Source organism: Lissotriton vulgaris, chromosome 5, assembly GCF_964263255.1.
Source record: "Lissotriton vulgaris chromosome 5, aLisVul1.2, whole genome shotgun sequence".
NCBI classification, from domain to species: Eukaryota; Metazoa; Chordata; class Amphibia; order Caudata; family Salamandridae; genus Lissotriton; species Lissotriton vulgaris.
Genome location: NC_141693.1, coordinates 986,905,894 through 986,931,424, shown reverse-complemented (window position 1 = coordinate 986,931,424; position 25,531 = coordinate 986,905,894). Strand labels below are relative to the sequence as shown.

Sequence of the window (25,531 nt, the reverse complement as noted above, 5' to 3'; positions counted from 1 at the left end):
AAGTGCATTTTGGTTCACTGAACACTTTCAACAGCAAAGGCACGTGATCGTGGATCAGTCACTCCCATCAACGTAAGTGGCCACTGGGAAGAAAGAAGTGACCCATGTACGGTTATAAAAAAAAATAGTCGTGGGGGCACAGGAATCCGGTAGGGGGAAGGATTCCTAAACCTTGCAACAAACAAAGAACTCCTCTGACCCCGAGCCAGGGTTCAGGAGGTGCGTGCATTTGTGGGTGTATGTGCGTGCTGTCCCGTCGTTAGAGTCTCTGCTCATGGTGCAGCTGACGGCTGGCTGACTGTACGCAAATATGGGTCTGCAAGACGTCAGTGCTTTGCCGTGAAATGGATCCAAAAAAAACAAGCAGAGCCGGCACGGCTTCCTGTACAGGCTGGAGGACCTAAGCCAACAGAACAACGAGAAGCGAACCAGGCGCCATGGGAAACAAGTCACATCAATGCTACTGTAACAAGTAAAACAAGTCACGGCCTGGCGGCGTGAAGTGTGAAGCAGTGGGCGGGGAATCTGATGCCTTTGAAGCTCTCGCTGCCTTTGATGATGGAATGCGAGTCACAGAAGACAGTCGCTGGAGAGGGAGGGGGTGGGCTGCCTGCAACTCGAGCGACCATATGGAGAGGAAGGGGGGTGGACGGCCTGCTGGGAGAAGCTTGTGTGAGGGAGGCAGGGCTGCCTTTGATGATCAAATGCGAGCTCGTGCACGAGGAGCTTGTGGTCACACGTGATTCACGTGAACTGTTGGAAATCCTCATCGTAAAAAGTCAGTTTTGTGGTTTGGTTGCAATAGGTCTCTCTGCGAGACCTAAAAACACTAGCAGTGGTGTCAAAGGGCATTATGATATTGCCTGGCTATCACTACAGAGATATCTTTTCTTCAGTAACTTACAGAACTTATTATAATACATCTTTTCAAATGAGCTCCTTCACTTTGTTGCGCTAGAGGATGAGTTATAGAAAGAAGCAATAAATGGCATGGCCAAACTTACATTATATTTCAGCAAGGGAAGGGGGCGCTAGAGGGCGCACTGCGGGTTGGCTGCCTCCCAAGACGGCTCCGCCGGTCAGGACCAAGATGTGTAAATAACGGCGATCTGCGGACGTGAAACCAGCAGCAAATATCAGAACTGGAGATCGGAAGGTGTTGTCCACATGGCAAGAGCAACGAGAATGTGGTGAAATGCGCTTACAGATGACAAATTGGGAAAAATAGCTGCGCGTGTGATCTGCGCTGAAATCGCTCAGAATGGCGGGGCCCTAACGGTGTACTAGGACCAGTACGGGTGCGGTGCTGTAATCGGGGGTACAACACATTTCAGTAAGCAAACTGTGTGATTGATGTTCGCTAGAGACGGCGTACGCCACGCATTGATATCGGGATGCCGAGCAGTGTTTAAAGGGAACTAATAAGGCACTGATGGTTGTGGCTGTGATCATTCGGCACAAGATGGCGGGCGGACAGCGAGGCGGCGGCCATTAATGTGTGACGCGTGCAAAGTGCGAAGGAAAGCGGCTCTTCGTAATAGCGTCTAAAAGAGGCCGACGCTTTCGCTATAACCGGCTAAGTCGCATGTGCTCTGTGGGGCGGGTCCAGCACGGATACTGCTAAGTTCGTAGCCGCTGTATATTAGCATTACCTGGTGCTCCTACTGCATGGCGCTCCACGGAGGTACTCCGGTGTGAAAGGGCATCAATAAAAGATCGGATGTAAGGCGCGATTACAAAGCAAGAGAAGGTAACCTGCATCAACGCACATCAAATTGCATCAAAGCAGATGATCCCACTACTTAATGCCAGAATGCTGCATTAAGGAGGTGTGGCAAATGTAAAGTTCCTGGTCGGATGGCTAATGAACCGTAAAACTCATGATGCGTGGTTAATGGGCTCGCAGTGAACTGACAATAGCGCCAAAAATTGGGGAGAAAGGCGAGGAGCTCTGAGAGAACAGTTTTCCTGGCACTATCATGGACTGCTCTGTTTATGTGGTGGGGGAAGTCGAGTCTGGAGAGGCACTAAGATCAAGACGCCCGCTACATATCCGCAGAGAATTTAGATCGGCAGTGGGGTCGTGGTGCAACCGGGACCACGCACTATAGAGAAAGGCTTACGCTCCACCATGAGCGCATCAAGTGTACAAGCTATACTCCATTCCTGTGACTGAGGCACTTAACTAGGTGAAAATGGGCAAATCGGACAAGCAGCAGACCAAGCTGTCTTTTGAAGCGAAAAAGGCCAACAGAAGTATGACAGCAAACTCGGATACTGAACTAGACGCTGATAGTGGCTCTGGAACCGGCATGGAAGGGGTGTTGCAGGCCATTCAAGAAAGTCTGCAGGACATAAATGGAAAACTGGATACCATCACATTGTGGGTTGATAATATGGCGGCTAAATTGGACAAACATGGAGAGCGTCTTGTGGAGGCTGAAACGCGTATATCTGCGTTGGAAGACGAATCACACAGAACGACCCGAAAGTGTAAAGAGATGGAAAGGCTACTTGACACTATCAAAAATAAAGCAGAGGATTTGGAAGAGAGATCTCGGCGAAATAACATCAGAATCGCAGGAGTTCCGGAGTCCACAAACACAGGCCGTATGGAAACCTATGTGGGGGAAATGCTTCGGAGTGTGTTTGGTGCGGAACATCTCTCAGCAGTTTTCCTGATAGAGCAAGTTCACAGATCATTTGCCCAGAGACCCAAACCTGGTGCCACTCCAAGACCCATCATAGCTCGAGTCCTCAATTATAGAGATCGAGACGTAATTCTGAGACTTGGTGAGCAAAATAACGATAGATTAAACCCAGATCTGTGACTGGGGCTGAATGTTTTGCCATTGTGCAACATTCCGACCATCATCTTGTGTGTTTTTCTGTAATTCTGAGACTAGCTCGAGAAAAACAGCAGATTGCCTATCAGGGAAATACGTTAGAATTCTATCCAGACTTCACAATGACAGTTCAGCTCGCGAGAAAAGAATTTAATCCAGCAACAAAAAAAACACGCAAGATGGGAATAGAGTACGTTATGCTATACCCGGCCCGACTGCGGGTTACACTCGAGGGTCGATCTAAAATTCTCCAGACACAGAAGGCAGCGCAGGACTATCTAAGGAAACTAAACAATAAGCGGAAAGAACAAAACAGAGCAGAGCAGAATCAGGACTCTGAGTGATTAATGCTAGAACGGAAGAATATCGCAGGAACAAGACACTACAGAAGGGTAAGGTATAAGTGTGCACAGTGGTAATGGACTGAATTGCAATCAGAACTGTACGGGGATGTAGGCACGTGGTGCGAGCACCGTCTGATGTCTTGGAAACAGTTGACGCCTAACTACTGTGCACAAGGACATGAATGGAGAACTTACCCTCCTTGGTTAGACAATGTCTGCATGTTACTTATTGCACTGCATTCCAAGGAGAGACTAGACACTGCGGAACCCAATGGATGACCTACCATTAACCCCTTTAATTATATGCTCATGTGCGAGACTTTAGATGGGGTTATGGAGCCAGAGGAGATTCATGCACATTGTGGTATTTGAGCTATATGATCTGAATTGCTGGGACAGTTGTGACCCTGTTGCTCCACTGGGCCTGTTTGTTGGATTATACTGTAGTCTATGAAAAGTATACTGTGAAGTAAAGGACATCTTGATATAGTATGTTATATGATTCAAGTATAAATTACGTTTGATTGATATGGACACCTGTCAGATGCGGAAAAGGTTTTCTGCATCACTAATATATACCTGACCACATCCACTAGCTGGATGGAGTTGTGTGCACTTGGCGGAGCCCCTAGGCAGGTGTACCCCAATCAAAGTTAAGCTATGTTGTTATTTCTCATGGGAACATGGCTTTAGCATGGTTGGGATGCTGAAGTGGGTGGACGGAGGGGGGGGGGGGGGATGTTGGGAACTGTTATGCAGACCAATGTACTTGAGAGACATCGCTGAAATCCAAGACTATGACGTGAAATGTTGCACTATAATTTTTACTCTAGGAAACAATGACACATGCTGTGGACACTAAGTGTTCACATACAGGATAACAATGGTTAAGAATGTCCACTGAGAGATTACAGCCTAAACATTTAAACCTGTTAACTTGGAACGTACGGGGGCTCAGTAACCCTAAAAAGATTAGACAAGTGTTTGCGTATCTAGACAGACAGCAGGTTGACATTGCACTCCTGCAAGAGACGCATATTACACCTCACACTGACAATCACATAGGACGAAGATGGGCAGAGTCAATACACAAGTCATCTTACCCCTCATACTCTAGAGGAGTTGCTATATTGATTAAGAAAGGATAGCAATTTAGTATATTAGTATAGATACCACTATCTCTGACGACTTGGGGTGCTATGTTATAATAACAGGTACACTGAGGGGACAACGACTAGCTATAATTAAAACCTATGGCCCAAATGTAGATGACCCTGATTTCTACAGCGCAATATGGCGCAAACTGCACGACTTACTAGACATCCCATTAATTTGAGGTGGTGGGGTGGGGGGTGGGACTTTAACATTGCATTGTACGTCGGAATTGACAGATCAGGTGCATCAATGGAACCTCACAAACGAGCATTCAGTAAATTAAAAGATATTATGACCGAAATGCAACTCACTGACGTTTGGAGATCCCGTCACCGTGGGCAGTTGGAGGCCACGCATGTGTCAGCAGCATATAATAGTTGGTAATGTATTGATTATTGGTTGGTGTCTGATGACGTACTGCCATGGACATGTTCTGTAAGATATCTGGCTAGGACGCTGTCAGATCACAATCCGGTAATGCTTACCATAGACATGCCACACTATATACCACCACATAATTGGAGGTTCAATGCAAAAGCCCTGTTGGACTCAGTATACACGGACACCATTAGCCACGCTATCACTGACTATTTTGACCTTAATTAACCCTCCACTGAAGATCCTGGGCTTTTATGGGAGGCTTTTAAGACCACGATTAGAGGTATCTGTATAAGCACCACAAGCTGGTATTCTTAGGGATATAAGCAGGCAGCTTTCTATGTGCGAAGAACAGCTGAGTGCACTGGAACATGAATATGAGCGCACAAAATATACGAAGGTGCTGGGTGACATTAGGGTTGTTCAGTCAGAATACCAAACATATGCAGAAGACAAACTCAAATATGTGACAAAGCGTCAGGTAGCGATATCTTATGGAGAAGGTGGTAGACCTGGTAAAGTGTTAGCTGCAAAGATATGTTCAGGTCATGCACCCCAGGTTGCCAGGGCAGTCAGAGATGAAAATGAGAACCTGAACCACGACACACAGGGAATACTACAGGAATTCATGTACACCTATGGAAACCTGCATGCTTCACAACATTCAGTTCCCTCAGATGAAATAATGGACTACCTAGCAGATGTAGCAATAGCATGGTTATCTGATGCACAAAGAGAATACCTGGTGTTACCAATCACAGTTGAGGAGGTGACTGAAGTAATTAAATCTCTGCCAAATGGTAAGACGCCAGGCCCTGATGGGTTTTATAAGTCCTTTGTTGACCAACTGGTGCCTCATTTGGTAGAACTACATGGGGATGCGCATGAGAAACAGCTTTTACCACCAACAATGTGGGAAGCCATGCTAATTGCCCTTTTAAAGCCAAACAAAGATCCGGAATATTGTGAATCATATAGACCGCTGTCTCTGATAAATGTAGATACCAACATTTTGGCCAAACTTCTTGTCATTAGGTTACAACCACCGATGACCAATTTAATTCTGACAGATCAATCAGGGTTTATCCCATCAAGATCCACAGCCCACAATACTAGAACTTTATTTGCACTCTCACACTATCTGATTCCGGATACTAAAGCTGCTGCGATTCTTCTAAATGCTGCTAAAAGCATTTGATTCTATTGAATGGTCCTATTTACACACAGCACTAAAACAAATGGGATTCCCCTCCCATTTTCCTGCACTGGATACAACTACTATACACAGCTCCAACGGCACGCTTTAGAGTCAATAAATATATATCTAGCGCCATACCAATTGCTAGGGGGACAAGACAGGGCTGTCCGCTGTCACCTTTACTATTTGTGATTGCCCTGGAACCCTTGGCATGCAAAATCCGACAGAGGCATCATTATTCCGCGCTCCAATTCCCGCAAAGGCCCTTGCATATATCACTATATACAGATGACATGCATATATCACTATATGCAGATGACATGCATATATCACTATATGCAGAGGACATGATGTATGTGCGAGGCCCAGTAAGCCACCTTAATCCTCTACTGAGAGAATATAGTAAATTTGGACAACAATCAGGCCTGCATATAAACTGGTCCAAGTCACTAATTGTACCATTAACTGACACTACACACCCGCATCCCACAGATTACCCAATGGAATGGCAAACTGAGCCAGTTCGATACTTGGGTGTTTGGTATCACCGCGACCCAGAAGTTGTGATTCTCACCAACTATGGAAGGGCTATTGGTGTAATGGAGGAGAAAACAGGGTGATGGATTCAGCTGTCATTCACATTACCCGGCCGATTGGCCATTGTTTATCCTGCCAAAATTGGTGTATCTGGTTAATAATATCCTGATCAAACCTCCAGCAGAAGAATTTCGTAGGATATCCACCATGGTGCTTCGACTAATATGGGCAGGTAAACAGGCCCGAATTTGGTTGCGCAACCTCACTTTACCTTACTCACAGGGAGGGTTTAAAGTACCAGACTTTTTACTCTATTATTTATGTGCTCAAGCTCTATATTGGCATTTTTGGTACCACAAGGTCCCTTATCTAACACATGTCGCAATTGAAGAGGGCGATGCTGTGCCAATTCCGCTGGACGCCATCTTGAAGCACTGTCGGCCCGCTGCATAATAGGGACATAAACACCATAGACACGACAAATAGTGCGTTGCGAACAATGGGCCGCAAGGCCAATAAACTACTGCTCTATGCTCCTTCACTGCCACTGCATTGTCATCCGGAAATATCGGTTACCCAGGAAAAGGTGGGAATGGATTTGCTTCAATACAATGGGGGATTTATACTGTAATGGTGTTTTTAAATCACTTACTGAACTTTCGTACATGCATACATAAGCAATCAGACATTATTGTTTACATTTACATATCATAGCTTACAAGGTGCGATAAAAAAACCATACCTGTCCTACCCTGAGGAACCACCACAACGGTCCACACTACAGCTACTGATTATAGCTTCTAGCGCTAAACATATGGTGTCTAGGCTATATGTTAAACTGCAGGAAGATGTAGCGGACACTACACACAAGGCAATGGGGAGGTGGAATGATTGTTTAGATCATGGGTACTCACAAACTTGCTCTCGGGGGGCCAAATTTACAGTGTGGTTTGTGTCCGAGGGCCGCACCACTGGGGGCGGGATCAGTGGGGAAGGGGGCGGGGCTAGAGCAACAAAAAATACTGTGACCATGAGGTTGATCACAGGTCCCTGCAGCGGACGCCTTCGTCCACTGAGCCACCAGACCCGGCATACACACATCTCTCTCTCTCGTTCTTTCTCTGGCTCTCTCTTTCTGTCTCCCTCTCTCTCTCCCTAACTCTGACTGTCTCACTCTCTCTGTCTCCCTCTCTCTGTCTCCCTCTCTCTGTCTCCCTCTCTCTGTCTCCCCCTCACTCTCCTTCCCTCTCCCTCCTTCCCAGTCTCCCTCTCCCTCCTTCCCAGTCTCCCTCTCCCTCCTTCCCAGTCTCCCTCTCCCTCCTTCCCAGTCTCCCTCTCCCTCCTTCCCACAGTCTCCCTCTCCCTCCTTCCCACAGTCTCCCTCTCCCTCCTTCCCACAGTCTCCCTCTCCCTCCTTCCCACAGTCTCTCTCTCCCTCCTTCCCACAGACTCTCTCTCCCTCCTTCCCACAGTCTCCCTCTCTCTCCTTCCCCCTCCCACACTCTGAGGTCTCCCTCCCTCGGCCTCCCTCCCTCGTTTTCCCTCCCTCTGCCTCCCTCCCTCCTTCTCCCTCCCTCTGTCTGCCTCCCTCCCTCACTCTCCCTCCCTCTCCCTTTGTCTGCCTCTGTCTCCCTCCCACAGCCTGTCTCCCTCCCTCGCTCTCCCTCTGTCTGCCTCCCTCGCTCTCCCTTGTTCTTCCTCTGTCTGCCTGTCTCCCTCACTCGCTCTCCCTCTGTCTGCCTCCGTATCCCTCTGTCTGCCTCCGTCTCCCTCTCTCTCCCTCTGTCTGCCTCCCTCGCTCTCCTTGTCAGCCGGTCTCCCTCCCTCGCTCGCTCTACCTCCCTTGCCCTCCCTCTGTTTGCCTCGGTCTCCCTCCCTCGCTCTGCCTCTGTCTCTCTCCCTCGCTCTGCCTGTCTCCCTCCCTCGCTCTGCCTCTCTCCCTCTCTCTCCCTCCCTCTGTCTGCCTCTGTCTTTCTCCCTCGCTCTCCCTCTCTGTCTCTGTCTTCCTACCTCGCTCTGCCTCTGTCTTCCTCCCTCGCTCTGCCTCCCTCCCTCGCTCTGCCTCTGTCTCCCTCCCTCGCTCTGCCTGTCTCACTCCCTCGCTCTTCCTCTGTCTGTCTGCCTCCCTCGCTCTCCCTCCCTCGCTCTCCCTCTGACTCTGTCTCCCTCCCTTTCCTTCCCTCTACCACGCTCCCTCTTCCTCTGTCACCCTCTTCATTTTACCATGCCTGGGTGTGCCCGGGCTGAGATAGCTTCCGTGCACACACACACACACACAGCCGCACCACAGCACTTTAAAGGTCTTTAAAAGACCATTCACATGTTAATGAGGCTTTGTTCACCTCTTAGCAACCCTGCAGCCCCACTCTGCCTATGGCAGGAATCGCCCGGCCCCCACAGAGCAGCAGAGTCTCAGAGTCGCGCTGCCGGGGTGTTTGCTGGTCAAACACGGGTACGATGTCTGCACGGTCCGCGGGCCGCCAGGGAAGGCGTGCTAGGCCGCTGGAGGCCCGCGGGTCGTACTAGGAGTACCCGAGGTTTAGATGAACAGTTAACGGAGGAGGAATGGTCTATCACTTGCTCACCGACGGGCTTGCTAACGCCTAATGGGAACTTATGTATGTTACACTATAAATACTTACATCAAACCTATTATACCCCTGCAAGACTGTGTAGGTATGGTTTACATACTGATTCTAGATGTCAATGATGCAACGCTGAAATAGCGGATTTCATACACCTAGCATGGTCATATGCAGCAGTGGCAATTTTTGGGTAATAAGTAACACAGATGTTGGGGGTTATGTTGGGCATTGATGTTGATTGCTCCATGCGTACATGTTTACTAGGGCTGGTGCCGGATGTAAGGGTCACTAAGCGCAAATTATGTGTTATCGCAATATTGCTAGCCAAGCGCAGAATATGATTATGCTGGGGTAGTAAAAAGTCCCCAAAGGTTAAACAGTGGATCATAGTTCTGACGTATTGTAAAGATTACCTTGCAAACCTATGAGGAGGAGCTGCCCACGGTCCGAAGCCTAGAGATTACTGGAAATACCTGGTTGAAAATATACAAACGTACCAAGTGGCCTAGATGTGCATAATAGTCATGCTGTAACAATACATTCCTAGAAGATAATGTATAAATGTAACTGGATGAAGGATGTTATTGTGCAACGGTCTGTATGTTAATTACGAGTTGGACATTGTATGTCTTTTAAAAATGCTAATAAAATAAAAAAATATTTCAGCAAGGGAAAGGTGAGTATGCAGCAAACCCAGTCTACATTTTTGCATAATTAAGAACTAGACAGCCTTTATTTTCAACCGCAACACCTGTTCGCCGGCCGTTCTATCGTGGGGAGCGCTTGTCTCACTTTTCCAAGTAACTTTAACAAGATTGTATGCTTTGTGCAGTTTGGAAACATCTGCTGTATAGTTTTCAAGATGTTTTTTAAAACTGCACTATGAAATCTCATCCTCTGCCTTAATTACATTACTTTCAGGGAAAATACTGGATGAGTGAGGTACCTGTACAAACAAAATAAAAGGAACAGAGTAGGCGTACTACACTTAGAAGTATCCTTGTTTAAAACAATTCACAAAGAGTAATTTATTTATAACATAGGCCAGGATTCGTCTATTATAAAAGTAGACATACCCAGCTTCACTTGTTATCATTAATGCACTTGACTTTAAAATAATTCATAGCTTTAAAACTTTAGGGGAAAGCAGATGCATTTTAAGGCATGGGCAAAGGGGGTTATTGCGCAATGCCCCGCCTTTCATTGACCCCTTGACAAAGTGAACTTTCTCTCTCGTTCCTTCAGTGTATTTTTGCATCTTAAACTTTAACATAGAATTAAAGCTACAAATCTAAAACTTATTCTTACTATTGTTATTCCCCTGGCAATTAAAGTTGTAATTAGTCACTGCAGCAGTCCAATGCCATCTTAAGTATTTTGGGAGCCCAAGGCAAGAAATATTTTGGGTGCCTGTTTGGAACAACTTTACATTTTTTTACCCACCCATTTTTGCTAATTCAAGCCCTGTGGTGCCTAACAATACTGAATTTCCTGCTGTGTTTGTGTATTCACAAAACACCCATCCTGCAGTCCAATGACTGGAGTAACAATAAAATCCATATCAGTTAAGCTTGAACATATCACCCCTTAAGGTTTCAAGTGAGCTATTGCCCCGAGTCACATGATGCTGAGCTGCCACCAGCGCCGAAAATCGAACCGTGAGCTCCGCGGTCAGCCGCTCTAAAAGTTGCGCACACCTCTCCCCTAAACTAGGGTAGAATTGAATGCATGACAGTTTTTTTCGACCATTTTTCAGTCAACTCACCAATAGCAGAGGTTTTAGTTCCTCCATTGCAAGCCTCACAAAGTTACTGTGTGCTTCCGCATACCCTCGCACGCAGCTGACAAAAAGTTCTTTGGCATAGCGATGAAATTTGGGCAGCTCATCTAAAAGCTGAGCATTCAGAGCTTCGTAGTTATTCCTTGCCGACTGCAACTCCTCCAAGGTCCGCTTGTCCTTCAGCTTTTCTGACCGCTCCGTGCAGTTGTGGAAATCCAAGAGCTTATCAAATCGCTTCTGGACCAGTTTGTGAGGCCCAGCGAACATTGTTAGCAGCTGGTTGAGTGGTGTAATGACCAGTTTGTCCGTCCTTGCTTTCTAAAGGGCACACAAAGTACAACATTTACAATTAGTATAAACTCCTAAAGACTCCACACAGCTATAACGCTTTAGGTGAATACAAAATTATTCTGTTAGACTTTTTGTAACAATCCAGAGGGAAGATCATAACACATACATTATAAAGACAATCAGATGCATCTATGTGGCATTAAAACGTATATCTGAAAACATCAAATAATGACAAAATAGAGAAAAAAACTACTCAGCGTTTATTTAAACTTGGTCATTCACTTTCACTGCATAGTAATGTGACATTACAAGACTACTTTGTTAATGTAAAATGCGATGATGCAAACAGTAGTAATGGGGCACACTCATGACGCAGAGGACGTGACTGACCCTATCTGGCCCCTTTCTACAAAATCAAGTTTACAAGAGTACAAACATTGATTCTATTGAGACATTGACAAAAGCATTTGTATAGCACAGAGTTGCTCTTGCATCTCTAGGTTGATTGCGCGATCAGCACTGCTGATCGAATGTTTAAACAAATATCAGAGACTTACGAAGTCAGTGAACAACTTCTCACTGATGCGACGGTGCACTTCCTGCAACAACTCCAGGTCACTGCTTCCTTTGCTTCCCCTATCCACGAAGAGGTTCCTCATACTCTCCGCAGCCACCACTTTAACGCACGCAGATTCCTGGATATAGAACAGAATTTATTAACCGGTTCTAACATACCTTTTCAGAGCAACGTAGCAAATAACTGCATCTGTGCCTAAGTAGTACATTAATATTCACAATGGAACAATACTCAAAATAATATGTGAAATGGACACATTGATGTAGTGACTTAATCCACTCACCTCAATCTTAATTTCGGTTGCAAATTTCTCCACTGGATTCAGAGTCACAAAATGAAGAATAAAACGAACCAGTACTCTAAGTTCCAGTACTAGTAGCACCAGTTAAACCAGCACTTTTGGTAACCCAATTTGCAGAGAGACTTTAGTTTGAGAAGTAATCCTTATGACCTGATATTCTTGCAAATCTTTCCATTCAGGTAGCAAACCAATATTTGTTTAACAGGATCAAGATGAAAAACGAATTACATTTTCTAAACTGGAAGGACCTAGATTAGCAGTTCGATGCACACTCCAATGATGAGCTGATGGTAAAGTAGTTAAATTGTAGGCTTTGTTGCTTACCACAGTAGAAATCACATGGCAAGCTCTAGATGACATATACCAAGAAACATTTACATGATCTAAATTAAATAGATCCAGTTTCCTAATTGTAATTTTACTGTGCTACAGACTGGCTGGGTATTGAAACTAAAGGTTAATTCTGGCCCTTCACCTGCAGCGTTGCCTTGGGAAGCATAAAACCAGTCACATTACCCGAATGCTGACTGCCATGTAGCACTTATCAGGACGATGGCCCTGAATAGATCACAATAAACAACAATATGTGGGTCACTATATGCATCAAGTACGACAAGCATTCTGTTGACTTTTGAGTCTTGATGGTTAGTATGTTCACAGAAAAGTGTTAGCAAGGCAGATGTATTAACTATGGATGAAGCATGGTAGTTGCAAAGAAGACAACATTAAAAATATGAATTATGTTGCATTCTTTACAAAAGGCATTAAAACATGAGTTAAATTGGATTCTTCTCATAAGTTTACTGGGCTGTTGTGCCTGCTGGTCCACTAACTGGAGGACGTGTCTCTTATAAAGCATGGGAGTGCGAGAGACGCTCTCGACTTGAGAGTGCATGCCAATAGAGGGTTCCCAAGCAGAGGTTATGATGGACTGTGAACTACTAGTAAATAGAAGAGCACAATAACTGACAGGGCATAGAGAGAAATAATGAGAAAGCTAAATTTAAGATCTTTCGTAGACAGTCTTGATGGGTTTGGCGTTTGTAATGTTTCCTATGGCAGGAAAGCTTGCTCTATGCTGGTAATACAAGAAGGTCGTATGTGTGCGTGGAGGTTTAAAGGTATTCAGATCCCAAAACGAATTTTCTTCTTAAGGGGTAGAAGGAATATGGCTGGAATTCAACAGAGGAGACAGCCCTGTTTGCACATTAGAAATGTGTTAACGAGGGAGGTGGCTATCTAGAAGAGGTGTTCAAGGTGAATCTTTTGAAGACCTGATGGCCGCTGTGCTTAGGAGAAAAAAAAGAAGGTGGGAGAAAAAGGCAGAGGATGTGCCAAAGTAGCCCATCTCTGTTTTTTTAAGTTGCCATCAGGAGCTGGTGAAACAAAATCCAGTTGCAATGTCCACGACAAATGGCTGCCAGGCAGTGTATTTCAACTGTGATGTGGAAAGATGGTAAGGTGAAAAGATTTTGCATCTTATATCGGTGTTGGAAAATGCTGATAAAGAAGGTATTGCATGACAGAAGGCACTGGTGAAGCTGGAATACATCAGAATAATCAGGATATAGCCTTCAGGTATGGCCATTTGTGGGACAGCGCAGCACAGAAATAACCATTCGAGACACAGAATTAAAACATGTCCTGTTGTGCTACTGGTTCCTGAGGAAGTAAGAACAGCTACCAAGGTGGGATCATTCATGCTGTCTAATGCTGTGGAAAGTTAAGGGAAAAATAGGATGGATGAGAGGTGAACATGGTTTTGATGGAGCAGGGTTTTTGCGAAACAAAACCTGCTTGAATTGAACCTCCCTTTGTGAAGAATAATCAATAGCAGCTCATTGTGCGTTATTAACCGTGCTAAATTAAACTGTGCATGCGTGAATTTGAACGCGTTAAGAGAAAACTTGGGGTAGGCCGCAAAGTCTGTACACAAGTAATGCAGAAATGAATGAACAAGAGGCGACAAGTTTAAATCATAATAATGCTTTTGACTATTGCGCAAACCACTAATATTACTAGGCACAAATGATTTTTGAAAAAAACCACCTTGTGTAAAAGTTATGATTTTCATGTTGTGTTTGTCTCTCCTAGAAAAGGGCTTTTCTGTGTTGGAGAGAAAGGCTTCAGAAAATGTTGTTGGAAATATTAACCATAGTGCAAGGAAGGGCGAGTGCTTAATCAGCTTTCAGTGTGTCACCGGTGATGACCAAGTTTACGTGGAGGAAAAACAATAAGCTACAGAGAGCGAGTTCCTCTAGGAGCGGACATGTGGACTAAAAGGATACTTTTACAAAGATCGAAATGTGAACATGCTGCGGAAGAGAGAGATACCGGGGGCGGAGGATGACGTATTGAGTTTGGACAATAGTGCACTTGAAAATTAGAACTTGTCTGGAGTGGTTTGACCGAGACACCCCTTGTTTTAGCCCATTAGAATCTTTAGTTAGGTGGGATGGATAGAGTAGGGGTTGGACTTGTGTGAATTTGGGGTATAATTATACCTAGTAAAGTAGGAGGAGTTGTCAGCATCTTTCTAATCTTGCGAGAGGCGAGAGCTGTGGCGCTGTGTCCTATTCTTATGGGCTGGCTGACGATCTGCCGTTCCGGACTTGTAATCTTTGCATTTCAAACTCTTCTTTGAAGGGTCCTGCTTACTCTCATGGCCAGAGGGTAGCATTTACTAAATCTTGAATGAATAGGTAACTATTACTAAACTGAACTGCATAACTGTTTGCAAGAGTTTTCTCTTCTTTTGTTTCTCTCCCTAGCCACTCTCTCATTGCACCAAACAATAAGATCTATTTGTTCATTAGTATTCTAAAATTCTTTGCGTGGATAACTCTGATTTCAGCTGTATTGTACTTTATGAGCATTACATTATTCTAAATAAAGACTATTACTAATAAATGGTGTTTGTTGTCATTATGGTATGACAGTTTATGAATATTGTTTCCCAATCCCTGCCTTCATAATAAAGGTCCATCATTTAGGTAAGACCAGAGGTGATTAACTTATTTGTAAGTTTGGTCTAAACTCCTGCAGCGTGGAGAGAAGTGACAGGTAATAAATTGGATCCAGGTTAAAGAAATGTTTGTGTTCCCAAAACGCTGGACCAGTGTGCAGCTGTTAACTTAGATACACGTGTGAGAACAGTTTGTGTGACGTGGCAGGCACAGATGTCACATTATAGGGGATTGAGTACAGTGTGAGGTAAGGGTATGAATAAGGTAATTGAATAGTAGATGTTTTCTGGAGAAAAAGGGCAGTAGAGGGATGGAAAAGAGACTGACAGAGAAGTGGCATGACCACCTAAGATTTAAAACATTGTGGGCAACTACCCCGGGAGTAGCAAGAGGGTAATGATTGGGGGAAGGCAGGACACAACTCTGGTGCCCCCACAATAGTTTAAATTACTGCGATCCGAAAAGGTCAACAAGGGGGTACAACCTTAAGTAAGGGGGTAACATTCACAGGTGAGAGATACGATGATAACTTGGACTTGAGTGAAGAGCAGGTTATGTGTGGTGGTGTAGAATGGTGTTGGGGCAAGGGTATGCTTGTTGTTATTAATGGGAATTATTTTTTTAGCAATAAGAGGCAGAATAGGTAGTGGAAAGATGCACATCAAGGGTTACAGTTGAGCAAGAGAGTAAGCAACTAATTACGCGGCGAGCAGCAATGAAAGGAAGCCATGGTAAAAAACGGATTTGACTCAATCGGGATCAGATTGGGGGCATTTTACAGTTTAGGTACTTGTGGTAAACGGATCCACTTAAAAAGGTGATCCTAGTTGTGTGAAGTATGATGGATAAATAATTTGGCGTATTTGACAAAAGGAAAATAAGGAAACAATTTCAGTGACAGATAAAGCTTATGGTGCAATAATATCTATATTATGCAACTTCCTGAATGGCTTGTATTCGCCACCTTGTCATGCTTATTAGAGGGCAAAGATTTATAACATGTTATGGTGCTCTACTACACTCCATCCGACGTTAATACAACTATGCTTAAATGCAAGAGTATATTTTTCAATATATTTAATGCCAAAGCGGTACGACCACAATCCTTTTATGTTGATTAAGTAAATGTTTGCCATTTCAAGAACGGTATCTAGTAAAATGGAGTCTAGTTTATGACGGATTCTTTGCAAGAACGCAACTAAATCAAATTTATTTACAATTAAGAGGAATTGCCATGCGACAAAATATGCAGAGTATTTGTACATCTGCACACACCTAAATCCTTAGATCATCAACACATCAAAAATACACCTTTTGGGCACTCCACAGAGTGTGGGAAGTGTACCTTTTGTTATTGTCTGTTCTTATGTTACACTGTATTGTAAGAAACTACTTGTTGCCACTGCAAGTATGTTTTCCTACATCGACACCTGCAAGATTAAGGTTTTCTTACGTCTACTACTAAATATCTGCATGGGATTATTACCATAAACATTAAAACAACACCTGTTGCAGGCATTTATATGCATATTGTTGTACCTTCTTCACTTCCTGTCTCACCATGTTAATTTATTGGTTTGTCAAACTAACATGCATTTTGTTTTATTGTTTTTCGCATCTTAAGTAACATGCATTGCGACCCAAATTGTAACTATTCAATGTACCATGGGTGATATCTGACATAAGATGCACCAACAATGTAAGTGGTTTTAATAATAGTTTTCCTACAAGGGATGTGACGAGACGACACCTAATGAGCACATCATCAAGTTCTTGACAAATATACATGAATTGTATAAAAATACATGTGAATTCCTTAGTCACAATCTCAATAGCCACGACTGTGCAGTACTCACCCTTATATGCTGGAGGTAGAGAGACAGATCCCTTATAAAGGATTTTATCAACCTTTCCTGCATCCGGAAATTCTTCTCCGTTTCTTCAAATGCTTCATCTTTTATCTGTTGTACAGAATGAACGTGTTACACACGTTTTGTGAGTTTGCCCCTTCAAATGGCAGCACAATGAATTGACATAGGAGATCAGTTAAGAAAACAAGTTACTTACCTGTAACTTTGGTTCCCCAGTATTGGTAACTTTCATAGATTCCCATGCCTTGTATCATTCCCAGTCGTCGGAATGGGAGCCTTGGTAAATAAAAAATATCAGAACCTAGGAACAAAAAAAAAACCCAGGCCTAGGCCTCATCTCATTTTGTAGCATATCACCCTCTTTGTGTAAAAGAGCCCAAACTTTCCGCAAGGATCAATCAGAATAGCCTCATCCCATAGAACCTTCCTGAGAGAGCCTCAGAGCCTCAGAATTTTGTAGCCGTTGTGCAAACAGCCACTATCTCAGTAAAAAGGCCGAGCTTTCCCAGGGGAGGAGGGTGGGCGCATGGGAATCTATGAAAGTTACCAATACTGGGGAATCAAAGTTACAGGTAAGTAACTTGTTTTCTTACTCCAGTATTGGAACTTTCATAGATTCCCATGCTTTGTATCAGAATATATAGCAGTAAGGCACCAAAGCACATTTTGTCCCATAAATATTTTTGCATGACACCATAGCAATGCTCAAAGTAACAATGAAAAACTTATCATAGAAAAAGAAGCATCACCGATACAAAACGTGCTACACAGGAAGGCGGGATTGTAGAGAAACCTCACCTCTCATTGAAAAAGATTCCTGAGGACTGCTTGTCCAACAGCAGTGTCGTCCTTTCGACTCCAGGCAGTAATGTTTCGTGAAGGTATAAGTACTGCTCCACATCGCTGCCCTGCAGATGTCTTTGATAGAGACTCCAGAAAAAAGAGCCACCGAAGATGCCACTGATCTTGTGGAATGTGCACGGGCTTTTCTTTCAAGAGGCTTGCCTGCTCCTTGATGGCAGAACTGAATAGCGCTGGAGATCCAGCAGGAAATGCTGGCCTTGGTTAAATGAAATCCCTTCCTCGGTGCACTGTAAGACACGAACAATTGTAAAGATTTTCTAAAGGACTTTGTGCGCTCTAAATAAAATTTAAAACACCTCTGAACGTCTAAAGAATGCAATGATCTTTCTGCCGGAGTAGTAGGATGAGGACATCTTTCTTGAATTGAAGGAAAGGTTCCACTATTGACAGCGCTTGAAGTTCACTAACTCTCCTAGCAGATGTCAGTGCTAAAAGGAAGGCTAGCTTCCAAGAAAGGAATTTAAGATCCGTTCTGTGAATGGGTTCAAACTGAGCTTTCATTAGCTGAGCCAACACCAGATTAAGTTGCCAAATTGGCGGCGGAGGACGGACTGGAGGATACATCCGAAACAGGCCCTTTAAGAACTGCTTGACAATTCTATCAGACCAAAGAGAAGGTCCTGAAGATGTCCGCCGGAATCTTGAGATGGCTGCTAGAGGAACTTTTATCGAAGAATGAGACAATCCAGATTGAGCCAGTGATAGGATATATGGTAAAATTTGATGTAGAGCTGACTTGTAAGGGTGGAGATGTTGTCTCTGACACCATAGGCAAAATCTTTTCCATTTTGCTTTGTACATCTTGTTAGTGCTTGGTGCTCGAGCCTGAGACAAAACCTCCCTACACTCTTTGGGGAGATTCAGATGTTGGAATTCCCTGTATTCAGGAGCCCGCTGTCAGTGAAGCAAAGTCGGATCCGGATGCAGCACCTGACCCTGAGACTTCGATAACAGGGACGGAACTAGTCGCAGGCGAATGGGATGATCCAGGGAGAGCAGAAGGAGTTCCATGTACCAGAACTGCCGGGGCCACACTGGTGCAATCAGAATCATTTTGCACGGGTCCGCTTTGATCTTTCTGAGTAACCTCGGTATTAGGGGTATTGACAGAAAAGCGCAGAAGAATGCGCCGTACCAGGCAATCGAAAGTGGGTTCCCCAAGGATCCTGGATGGTGATCCTTGCTTGCGTAGAACCGGCATTTGGTGTTCTCCAGAGACGCAAATAGGTCTATGGTCGGGGTCCCCCAGACCGAGAACTCCTCCTCTAGAATGGACTGATCTAACTCCCATTCATGATTGGCTGCTTTTTGACGACTTAGTGCATCCGCTGTGACATTGAGCGAACCTGCCAGGTGTTCTTCACAAGGTCACTGATAGCAGAATTGCCCAATCCCCAATCCGTTGAGCTTCCTTTGAAAGAGTCAAGGACCTTGTCCCCCCCTGCTTGTTGATATAGTGCATCGCTTTGTATTGTCCGTCCGGACCAGCACTAGAAGATTTCAAATCCTGGGGAGAAAAGCTTGCAAAGCTGAACGGATGGCAGTCAACTCCAACAGATTTATGTGGTACTGGCGTTGCTGTGGATCCCAGTGTCCACTGACTTTCAGCTCCTGGAGCACTGCTCCCCAGCCATCTAACGATGCATCCGTGGTTAGGACCATAGGAGACGGAGGAAGCCTGAAAGTCAGACCCTCTGCGATGTTGCTTCTGACTAGCCACCATTCGCATTCCTCCTTCATCTCTGGTGTTACCAACATTTTATCGTTGAAAGAGCCTTCTGCTTGGGGCCATTGTTTGTCGAGTGGCTCTTGTAGAGGACGCATTCGCAGCCTGCAATGCGGAATCAATGGTATACAGGATGAAATCGATCTGATCAGAGACTTGTAGAGCCGTACTGACAGGGATCTCCTCTTTAGCACTTGGCGAGCCGAGAGCATTAACTTGTTCTGATGTTCGTCTGAAGGATAAGCTTTGCACTGTTCTGAGTCCAGAATGGCCCCTAGCAACTTCGGTGACCTGGACGATTGCAGAACTGACTTGCTCTTGTTGAGTTGAAGGCTCAGGTGATCGAACAATTGAATACAAGTTGCAATGGCCTTGGAAGTTCCCTGGAAAGAAGGAGCTTTGACTAGCCAGTCGTCCAGGTAAGGGAAAACTTCCAGGGATTGCTTCCTGAGGAAAGCTGCCACCGGGGCCAACACCTTTGTAAATATTCTTGGTGCAGATCGAAGACCAAACAGAAGCACTTTGAATTGGAAATGGCTCTTGACTACTGTGAAGCACAAATATTGCCTGTGAGCTGGGTGGATCGGTACGTGGAAGTACGCACCTTCTAAATCCAGAGTCGCCATGAAGTCCCCTAGGGTCAGTAGACGAAGAATGTCCTGGATAGTGACCATCCTGAAGGACAGTTTGATGAGATAGGTGTTGAGCTCTCGTAGATCTAATATGGGGCGCCAAGTCTCTGTAGTCTTGCGAACCAGGAAGAACCTGGAATAAAAACCTTTTCCCCTCTGCGAGAGAGGTACCGGTTCTATTGCCCCCTTGATGAAAAGTTGGTGGGCTTCGAGATGTGGCAGTCCCAGATGTTGTAATCGACTGGCACCTGGAACTTTGGTTGGAGGAAGAGCATGAAATTCCAACGTATGGCCACTCTGAACAATATTCAGGACCCACTGGTCCGATGTTATAATTCCCCAGCTGTCTAGACAAAGAGATATCCTGCCCCCCACTGATGTCCTCGTGGAGGAAGGAGCAGTAGTAAGAGCCAGGAGGCCGCTGTTGCCTCTTGGAAGAGTCGTGTCATTGACGATTCTTACGTCCTCTCTGAGATTGACGAGAGAAAGAAGCCGACTGGCCCTGGCGCTGGTTAGAATACTGCGGTTTGTATGATTGTGAGGATTGCGAAGAATATCTCTGTTGGTTGCCACCCCTATAAGAGGAGATACCTCTTCCTCTAGCCCCTCTGAATGGGACCTTACGGAAATTTAAAGACCCCAAGGACTTCGCTGTGTCGGTGTCCTTTTTAATACTTTGAAGGGCCCCATCAACATGCTTCCCAAAAACCAGTTCTCCATCAAATGGAAGGTCCAGGATCTTGTTTTGGACTTCTTGGCGAAACCAGGTCACCCGCAACCAGCCCTGTCGTCGTAAGACAGCTGAACCAGACAGAGCACGAAAGGCTGTAGAAGCTATGTCCATAGCACAATCTATGACTTCTGAAGATGATCTTTCTCGCTCCACAAGAACCTTCCGGGCTTCCTCTTTTGATGATTCTGGCAGCTGTTCTATAAACTGGGCCAAATCACACCACATCTGGCGATCGTACTTGCCCAAGATGGCCAAAGGATTAGCCGCTCGAACGAGGAGACTGGCCATAGAGGAGAACCTCTTGCCCACATTGTCCAAGCGCCTCCCTTCCTTGTCCGGGGGTGTAGTAAGTGGTGTGGAAGGATTCTTGGATTTGCTTTGTGCTGCTTGTGATATTACAGAATCCGGCTTAGGTTGTCCAACTGGACTGCCTTCAGGGTCCTTTTATTTCTTCTCCAGCCGGGGAAGGACAGGAATGACAGTGGCCGGATTCTGCATGACCTTGATCCCTTCAGACCATACGTGTTCTATTATAGGAATCGATCTGACTGACTTTTTGTATGGCTCTTTAAAGTCATAAAGGAAACAGTTGGCAGACCAAATCTTTTAGATGCCCTCTCCATGAGGTTATGGAAACCCCCAATGTCAGGTGGAGAAGTAGCAGTGTCCTGTCCTGTGGCATCTGGATCTTGAAGGCCACTATCATCATAATCCTGTTGTATTTCTATCTAGGACCCTAATTCGATATTCCCGATTCATGCCCTTATGTGGCTATAACAAATAATATCCTTATAAAGGCATAGGAATCATATCCATATTTAGTAATAGCCCATGCAGTCCAAAACACGGCAAGGCTACTCCCATAGACTCCTAGAAAGCACAACGTGTTCTTTAAACAAACCAAGCCTCCAGCAGCCCGGGAATTCCCCGCTGCTTTTGTTTTGATTTGCACAAGAACTCCTGGAGTCCAGAAAGAACTGTTAGTTCTTAGTGACGTCTTATGTCCAACCTTACATCAAACCCGGCACCTTTCAGGTGTAAATATACCAACGTTGCCTTAAGCAAACACACGGTGGTTGGGAGCAGAGCGACGTTCTACTTGCCCGGGAGACCAGCTGTTGCTAGAGCCAAAGGAAAATGCCCCTCCCTTCGACGCATTGAGAGAGACGCTGTCTTTTTCTCCAGCCGATAAAAAAATCCAGCTCCGGTGTTCCCAAGTCACCCTCGCGGGTTGCTGGGAGATAGAGCCCTGAGAAGCGAGATACAAGACCTCCTTCATTCTATAACCAAGGTACGGAGCTGATTGAAACCTTAGAGAGAATTCTTGATTCCGATTCTTGCCAAAAACCTAACTTAACTTAAAATTGCAACTTACTTACTCCTTCCCACGTATTAGGCTTAGGTCAGGTACACCGGGGTAGGCGTATCTTAGAAGCACCAGTTGAGTTCGTTAGTCAATGTTTTTATGTATATATATTTGATCCATTTTAAAGTATCATATGGCTAGGAAACCATATCAATGCTTTTACAGTATTATTTCATAACACTACTTTTACTGTACGCACTTTACTTTATAATAAGTATTCCAATTGTGGCAATTCATTTCTCTTGCATGAGAAAGAAGACTGCTCAATAAAATAACACCTTTTATTGAAAACGCCCGTCTCTCTATTTCTCTGCACTCTGGTGAAATTAAGCATGCACGATTGACTGAGTGAAAAGGTTGTCTATTGTTTTCACACAACTCTTGAGATATACTCTTTATTCTGAGGGAGCAAAGTTGTCATGTTTATGCGGTTGTCAGAAACGAATCCCTTCTTGTCTAACTCAGGACGGTTAACCCTTTCCTGAACATTCGAGAAAGTTTCTAGTGACCTCTGAGCTAGCTGGCAAAAACTAATTAAGTCTAACATAGTCAGTAGAGACCTAGAAGACCTCAGTCCTACGTCTACACTGCTGTTTATGTTATTGCAATGCGCAGAGCCTATTGGGAATATAGGAACTACACTACAATCCAAGTCAGGGTCCTTTATAGGATCTTCCTGAACGTCATCATCTGAAGACACATCATGCACAACTTCTCCAGATTCCTCTCTGGGTTCAGGTTCCACAGCCCGTGGGACCACCGTTGATTGTAGATGTCGGAGGTACAGTTGAAGAAGGAGGACGTTCCGATTGTACTGCTGGTTGAGTCGGAAATCTATTTGTATAATCTTGCAACATCAATTGCAAATTCGAAACCAGAGAGGCTGGCATGGCCACCATGTCCTGACCCAAGCCTCGAGGAGGTTGTTCCTGCTGAACATACTGATGTTCGTACTACTCCTCAGTATCTGTATCTTGACATTTCACATTCACATCCGAGGGACTGTAGGCATCCCCATACTGGATATTGTCACCCTCTTCATCAGACTCGTCATCCAGCAGCATATTAGGAGGCAAAGGTGTCACTCGCCTTGGAGAAGTCATCTCAGGTGTTATCTGTCGTTTTCGTGTGGAAATTTTCATTTTTTGAATCGTCAACGGCGAAGGAGTCGTCGACGGAATCGTCGACGCTGGAGAGGTCTTAGTTGACGGATTTTTCATCGTCGACGATGAATTTATCGTCAACGGCATCGTCGACGAGCTCGTCGTCATCAACATCACAGCCGCCCTCGTCGACATCGTCGACGTAGTTCTCGTCATCGAAGCGGCCGTCGACAGTATCTTCGTTGACATGATTGTCGACGTCGAGAAGGTAGCCATCGTTGGCGAACAGGAAGGCATTTTAAATGTCGACGTAGTCATTGAAGGTGTCGTTGTCGACACAGCCGTCGTCGACGGTCCCATCGACGGAGCCAACGGAACACTCAAATCCTTATGAGAGACAGTCGTCGACGTACCTGCTGCTTTCGTCGTCGACAGACGCTGTTTCTCCTGAGCGACCGTTGAGAGTTTCCTACCATCCTTCTCTTTCTGGGATGTTTGTGAAGGAACAGAAACCTCCTTTCTCACCTTCTTGGCTGTGTCCTTCTCAGCAGCCTGTCCCAGCCTCTCCTTTTCACCTCGGTGAGGAGATTTAATGGGACTAACCCTTCCAGACCTATCAGAGATCTTTTGGTGGGTTTTGACAGGGGGCTCAGATGAAGTAGAGGGAGGAGACCTACCCCTCTTTTTAGATCTTCTGGAGGAAGTTACAGATGTAGAATCCTCCTCATCTGAAGACAGAACTTCCTTCCGTGCCTTCATCTTCTCTAGCCAGGTTAACAATCGGCCCTCCCTGTCTCTTAAAGTCTTCGTTGAAAAAGTCCTACAGATTTTGCAATCTGTGGCCTTGTGGTCCGGATACAAGCAATAAATGCAGTCCTCATGCTTGTCTTCCACAAAAAGCCTCTTTTTCGCACAGGTAGCACAGGCCCTGAATAAAGCCTTCTTGTCCGACATTGTAGATTTTGAAGTAAACAGATGAAGAATAAAGAAAAAACTGAGCAGAGCCCAGTGGAGGCTCTGAGGCTCTCTCAGGAAGGTTCTATGGGGAGAGGCTATTCTGATTGGTCCTTGCGGAAAGTTTGGGCTCTTTTACACAAAGAGGGTGATATGCTACAAAATGAGATGAGGCCTAGGCCTGGTTTTCTCTTTTGTACCTAGGTTATGATATTTTTTATTTACAGGCGACGGGGAATAATACAAAGCATGGGAATCTATGAAAGTTCCAATACTGGGGTAAGTGGTTATTTACCTAAACAATGCATGGAAGCAGAATATACTTAATACTGGTTGTGTCTTATTTACAGGGGAACAAGCAAGCATATACAAGGGCCTTTCTCTTACTCTCGGTCAGGTAAGACAGCAAAGGTTAAAATTGCCGGTGGAAAGTAATATACGCTAAGACATTAGCACCCTCGGTTGACATGTGGAGATGGTCCCTCTATTAAGATAATGTGAAACACTGCATCATATAGGATGGCCAGGAGTGTTCCTCTGATGTGAATCAAGTATGCACTTTGCAAGCTTTGCTGTGTTTCTTTAAAAGAACATTGAGTTGCGTAATTTTGCTGGGTGGAAGCAAAGCAACCCTAGGGTGGTATTCATCAAATGGAGAGTTCTATGGGTCAAGATTAGCAAGAACTGGTAAAGACAATTGGCCATACTTTTTATTACAGGAAGTCTAGGGTAATAGCTGAGTGACTGTCTATGTTGCCCAACTTGTCCTAGAAAGAAGAATCCCATAAAGCATCATCTTGGGCTACGAAAATGTGTATGCCAGCATTAGGACCAATCTGTTGTACATGATGCATTAGAGTTAAACAGTAACCTCAATGAAAAGTGTTGTAAAATAAGAGCCCAAAAATTATGGATTTCTAAGTAGTAAACTTAAAGGCATACACCGTAACAGATTCTACAGCAGATACTTTAACAGCATTTATACTTCATCATTAGGAAAGTGTTGAAATGTTATTAAGAGTTGCTTTTTTGTGGACTATAAATATTGATGAATAAGCATTCTAAAAATGGGTCCAATGTGGTAATACAGAACCAACATGAATTGTGTTAAAACGAGTTTAAAATAATGCACAGATGTGTGTTTATTAACATATTTTAGTCGGTCTACATTTTGGTGAAAACTCCATTTTAAATTAACATGAATACTGTTCTGATAATGCACTGTCATCACATCCTGTCTCTTACCCCTCCCCTCGTGTATTTTTCCTTCTACAGCTCTGCAGAGCATAGACTAGATGGTGCAATGGAGTTTTCCTAAATGTGC

General features: G+C 44.7%; 1 protein-coding gene across 2 annotated transcripts in view; it reads right to left on the bottom strand.

Moving 5' to 3' along the window:
• Window positions 1-25,531, bottom strand: part of DNMBP (dynamin binding protein) — a 583,091-nt gene that overhangs the window by 40,930 nt on the left and 516,630 nt on the right. For both annotated transcript variants that reach the window (XM_086922586.1, XM_086922587.1), the window contains 3 exons: window positions 16,815-16,919; window positions 11,672-11,809; window positions 10,809-11,141 (listed from right to left, as the gene is read on the bottom strand). In XM_086922586.1, coding sequence (XP_086778712.1) covers window positions 10,809-11,141; window positions 11,672-11,809; window positions 16,815-16,919 — 576 coding nt within the window. The remainder of the gene's footprint in view (window positions 1-10,808; window positions 11,142-11,671; window positions 11,810-16,814; window positions 16,920-25,531) is intronic.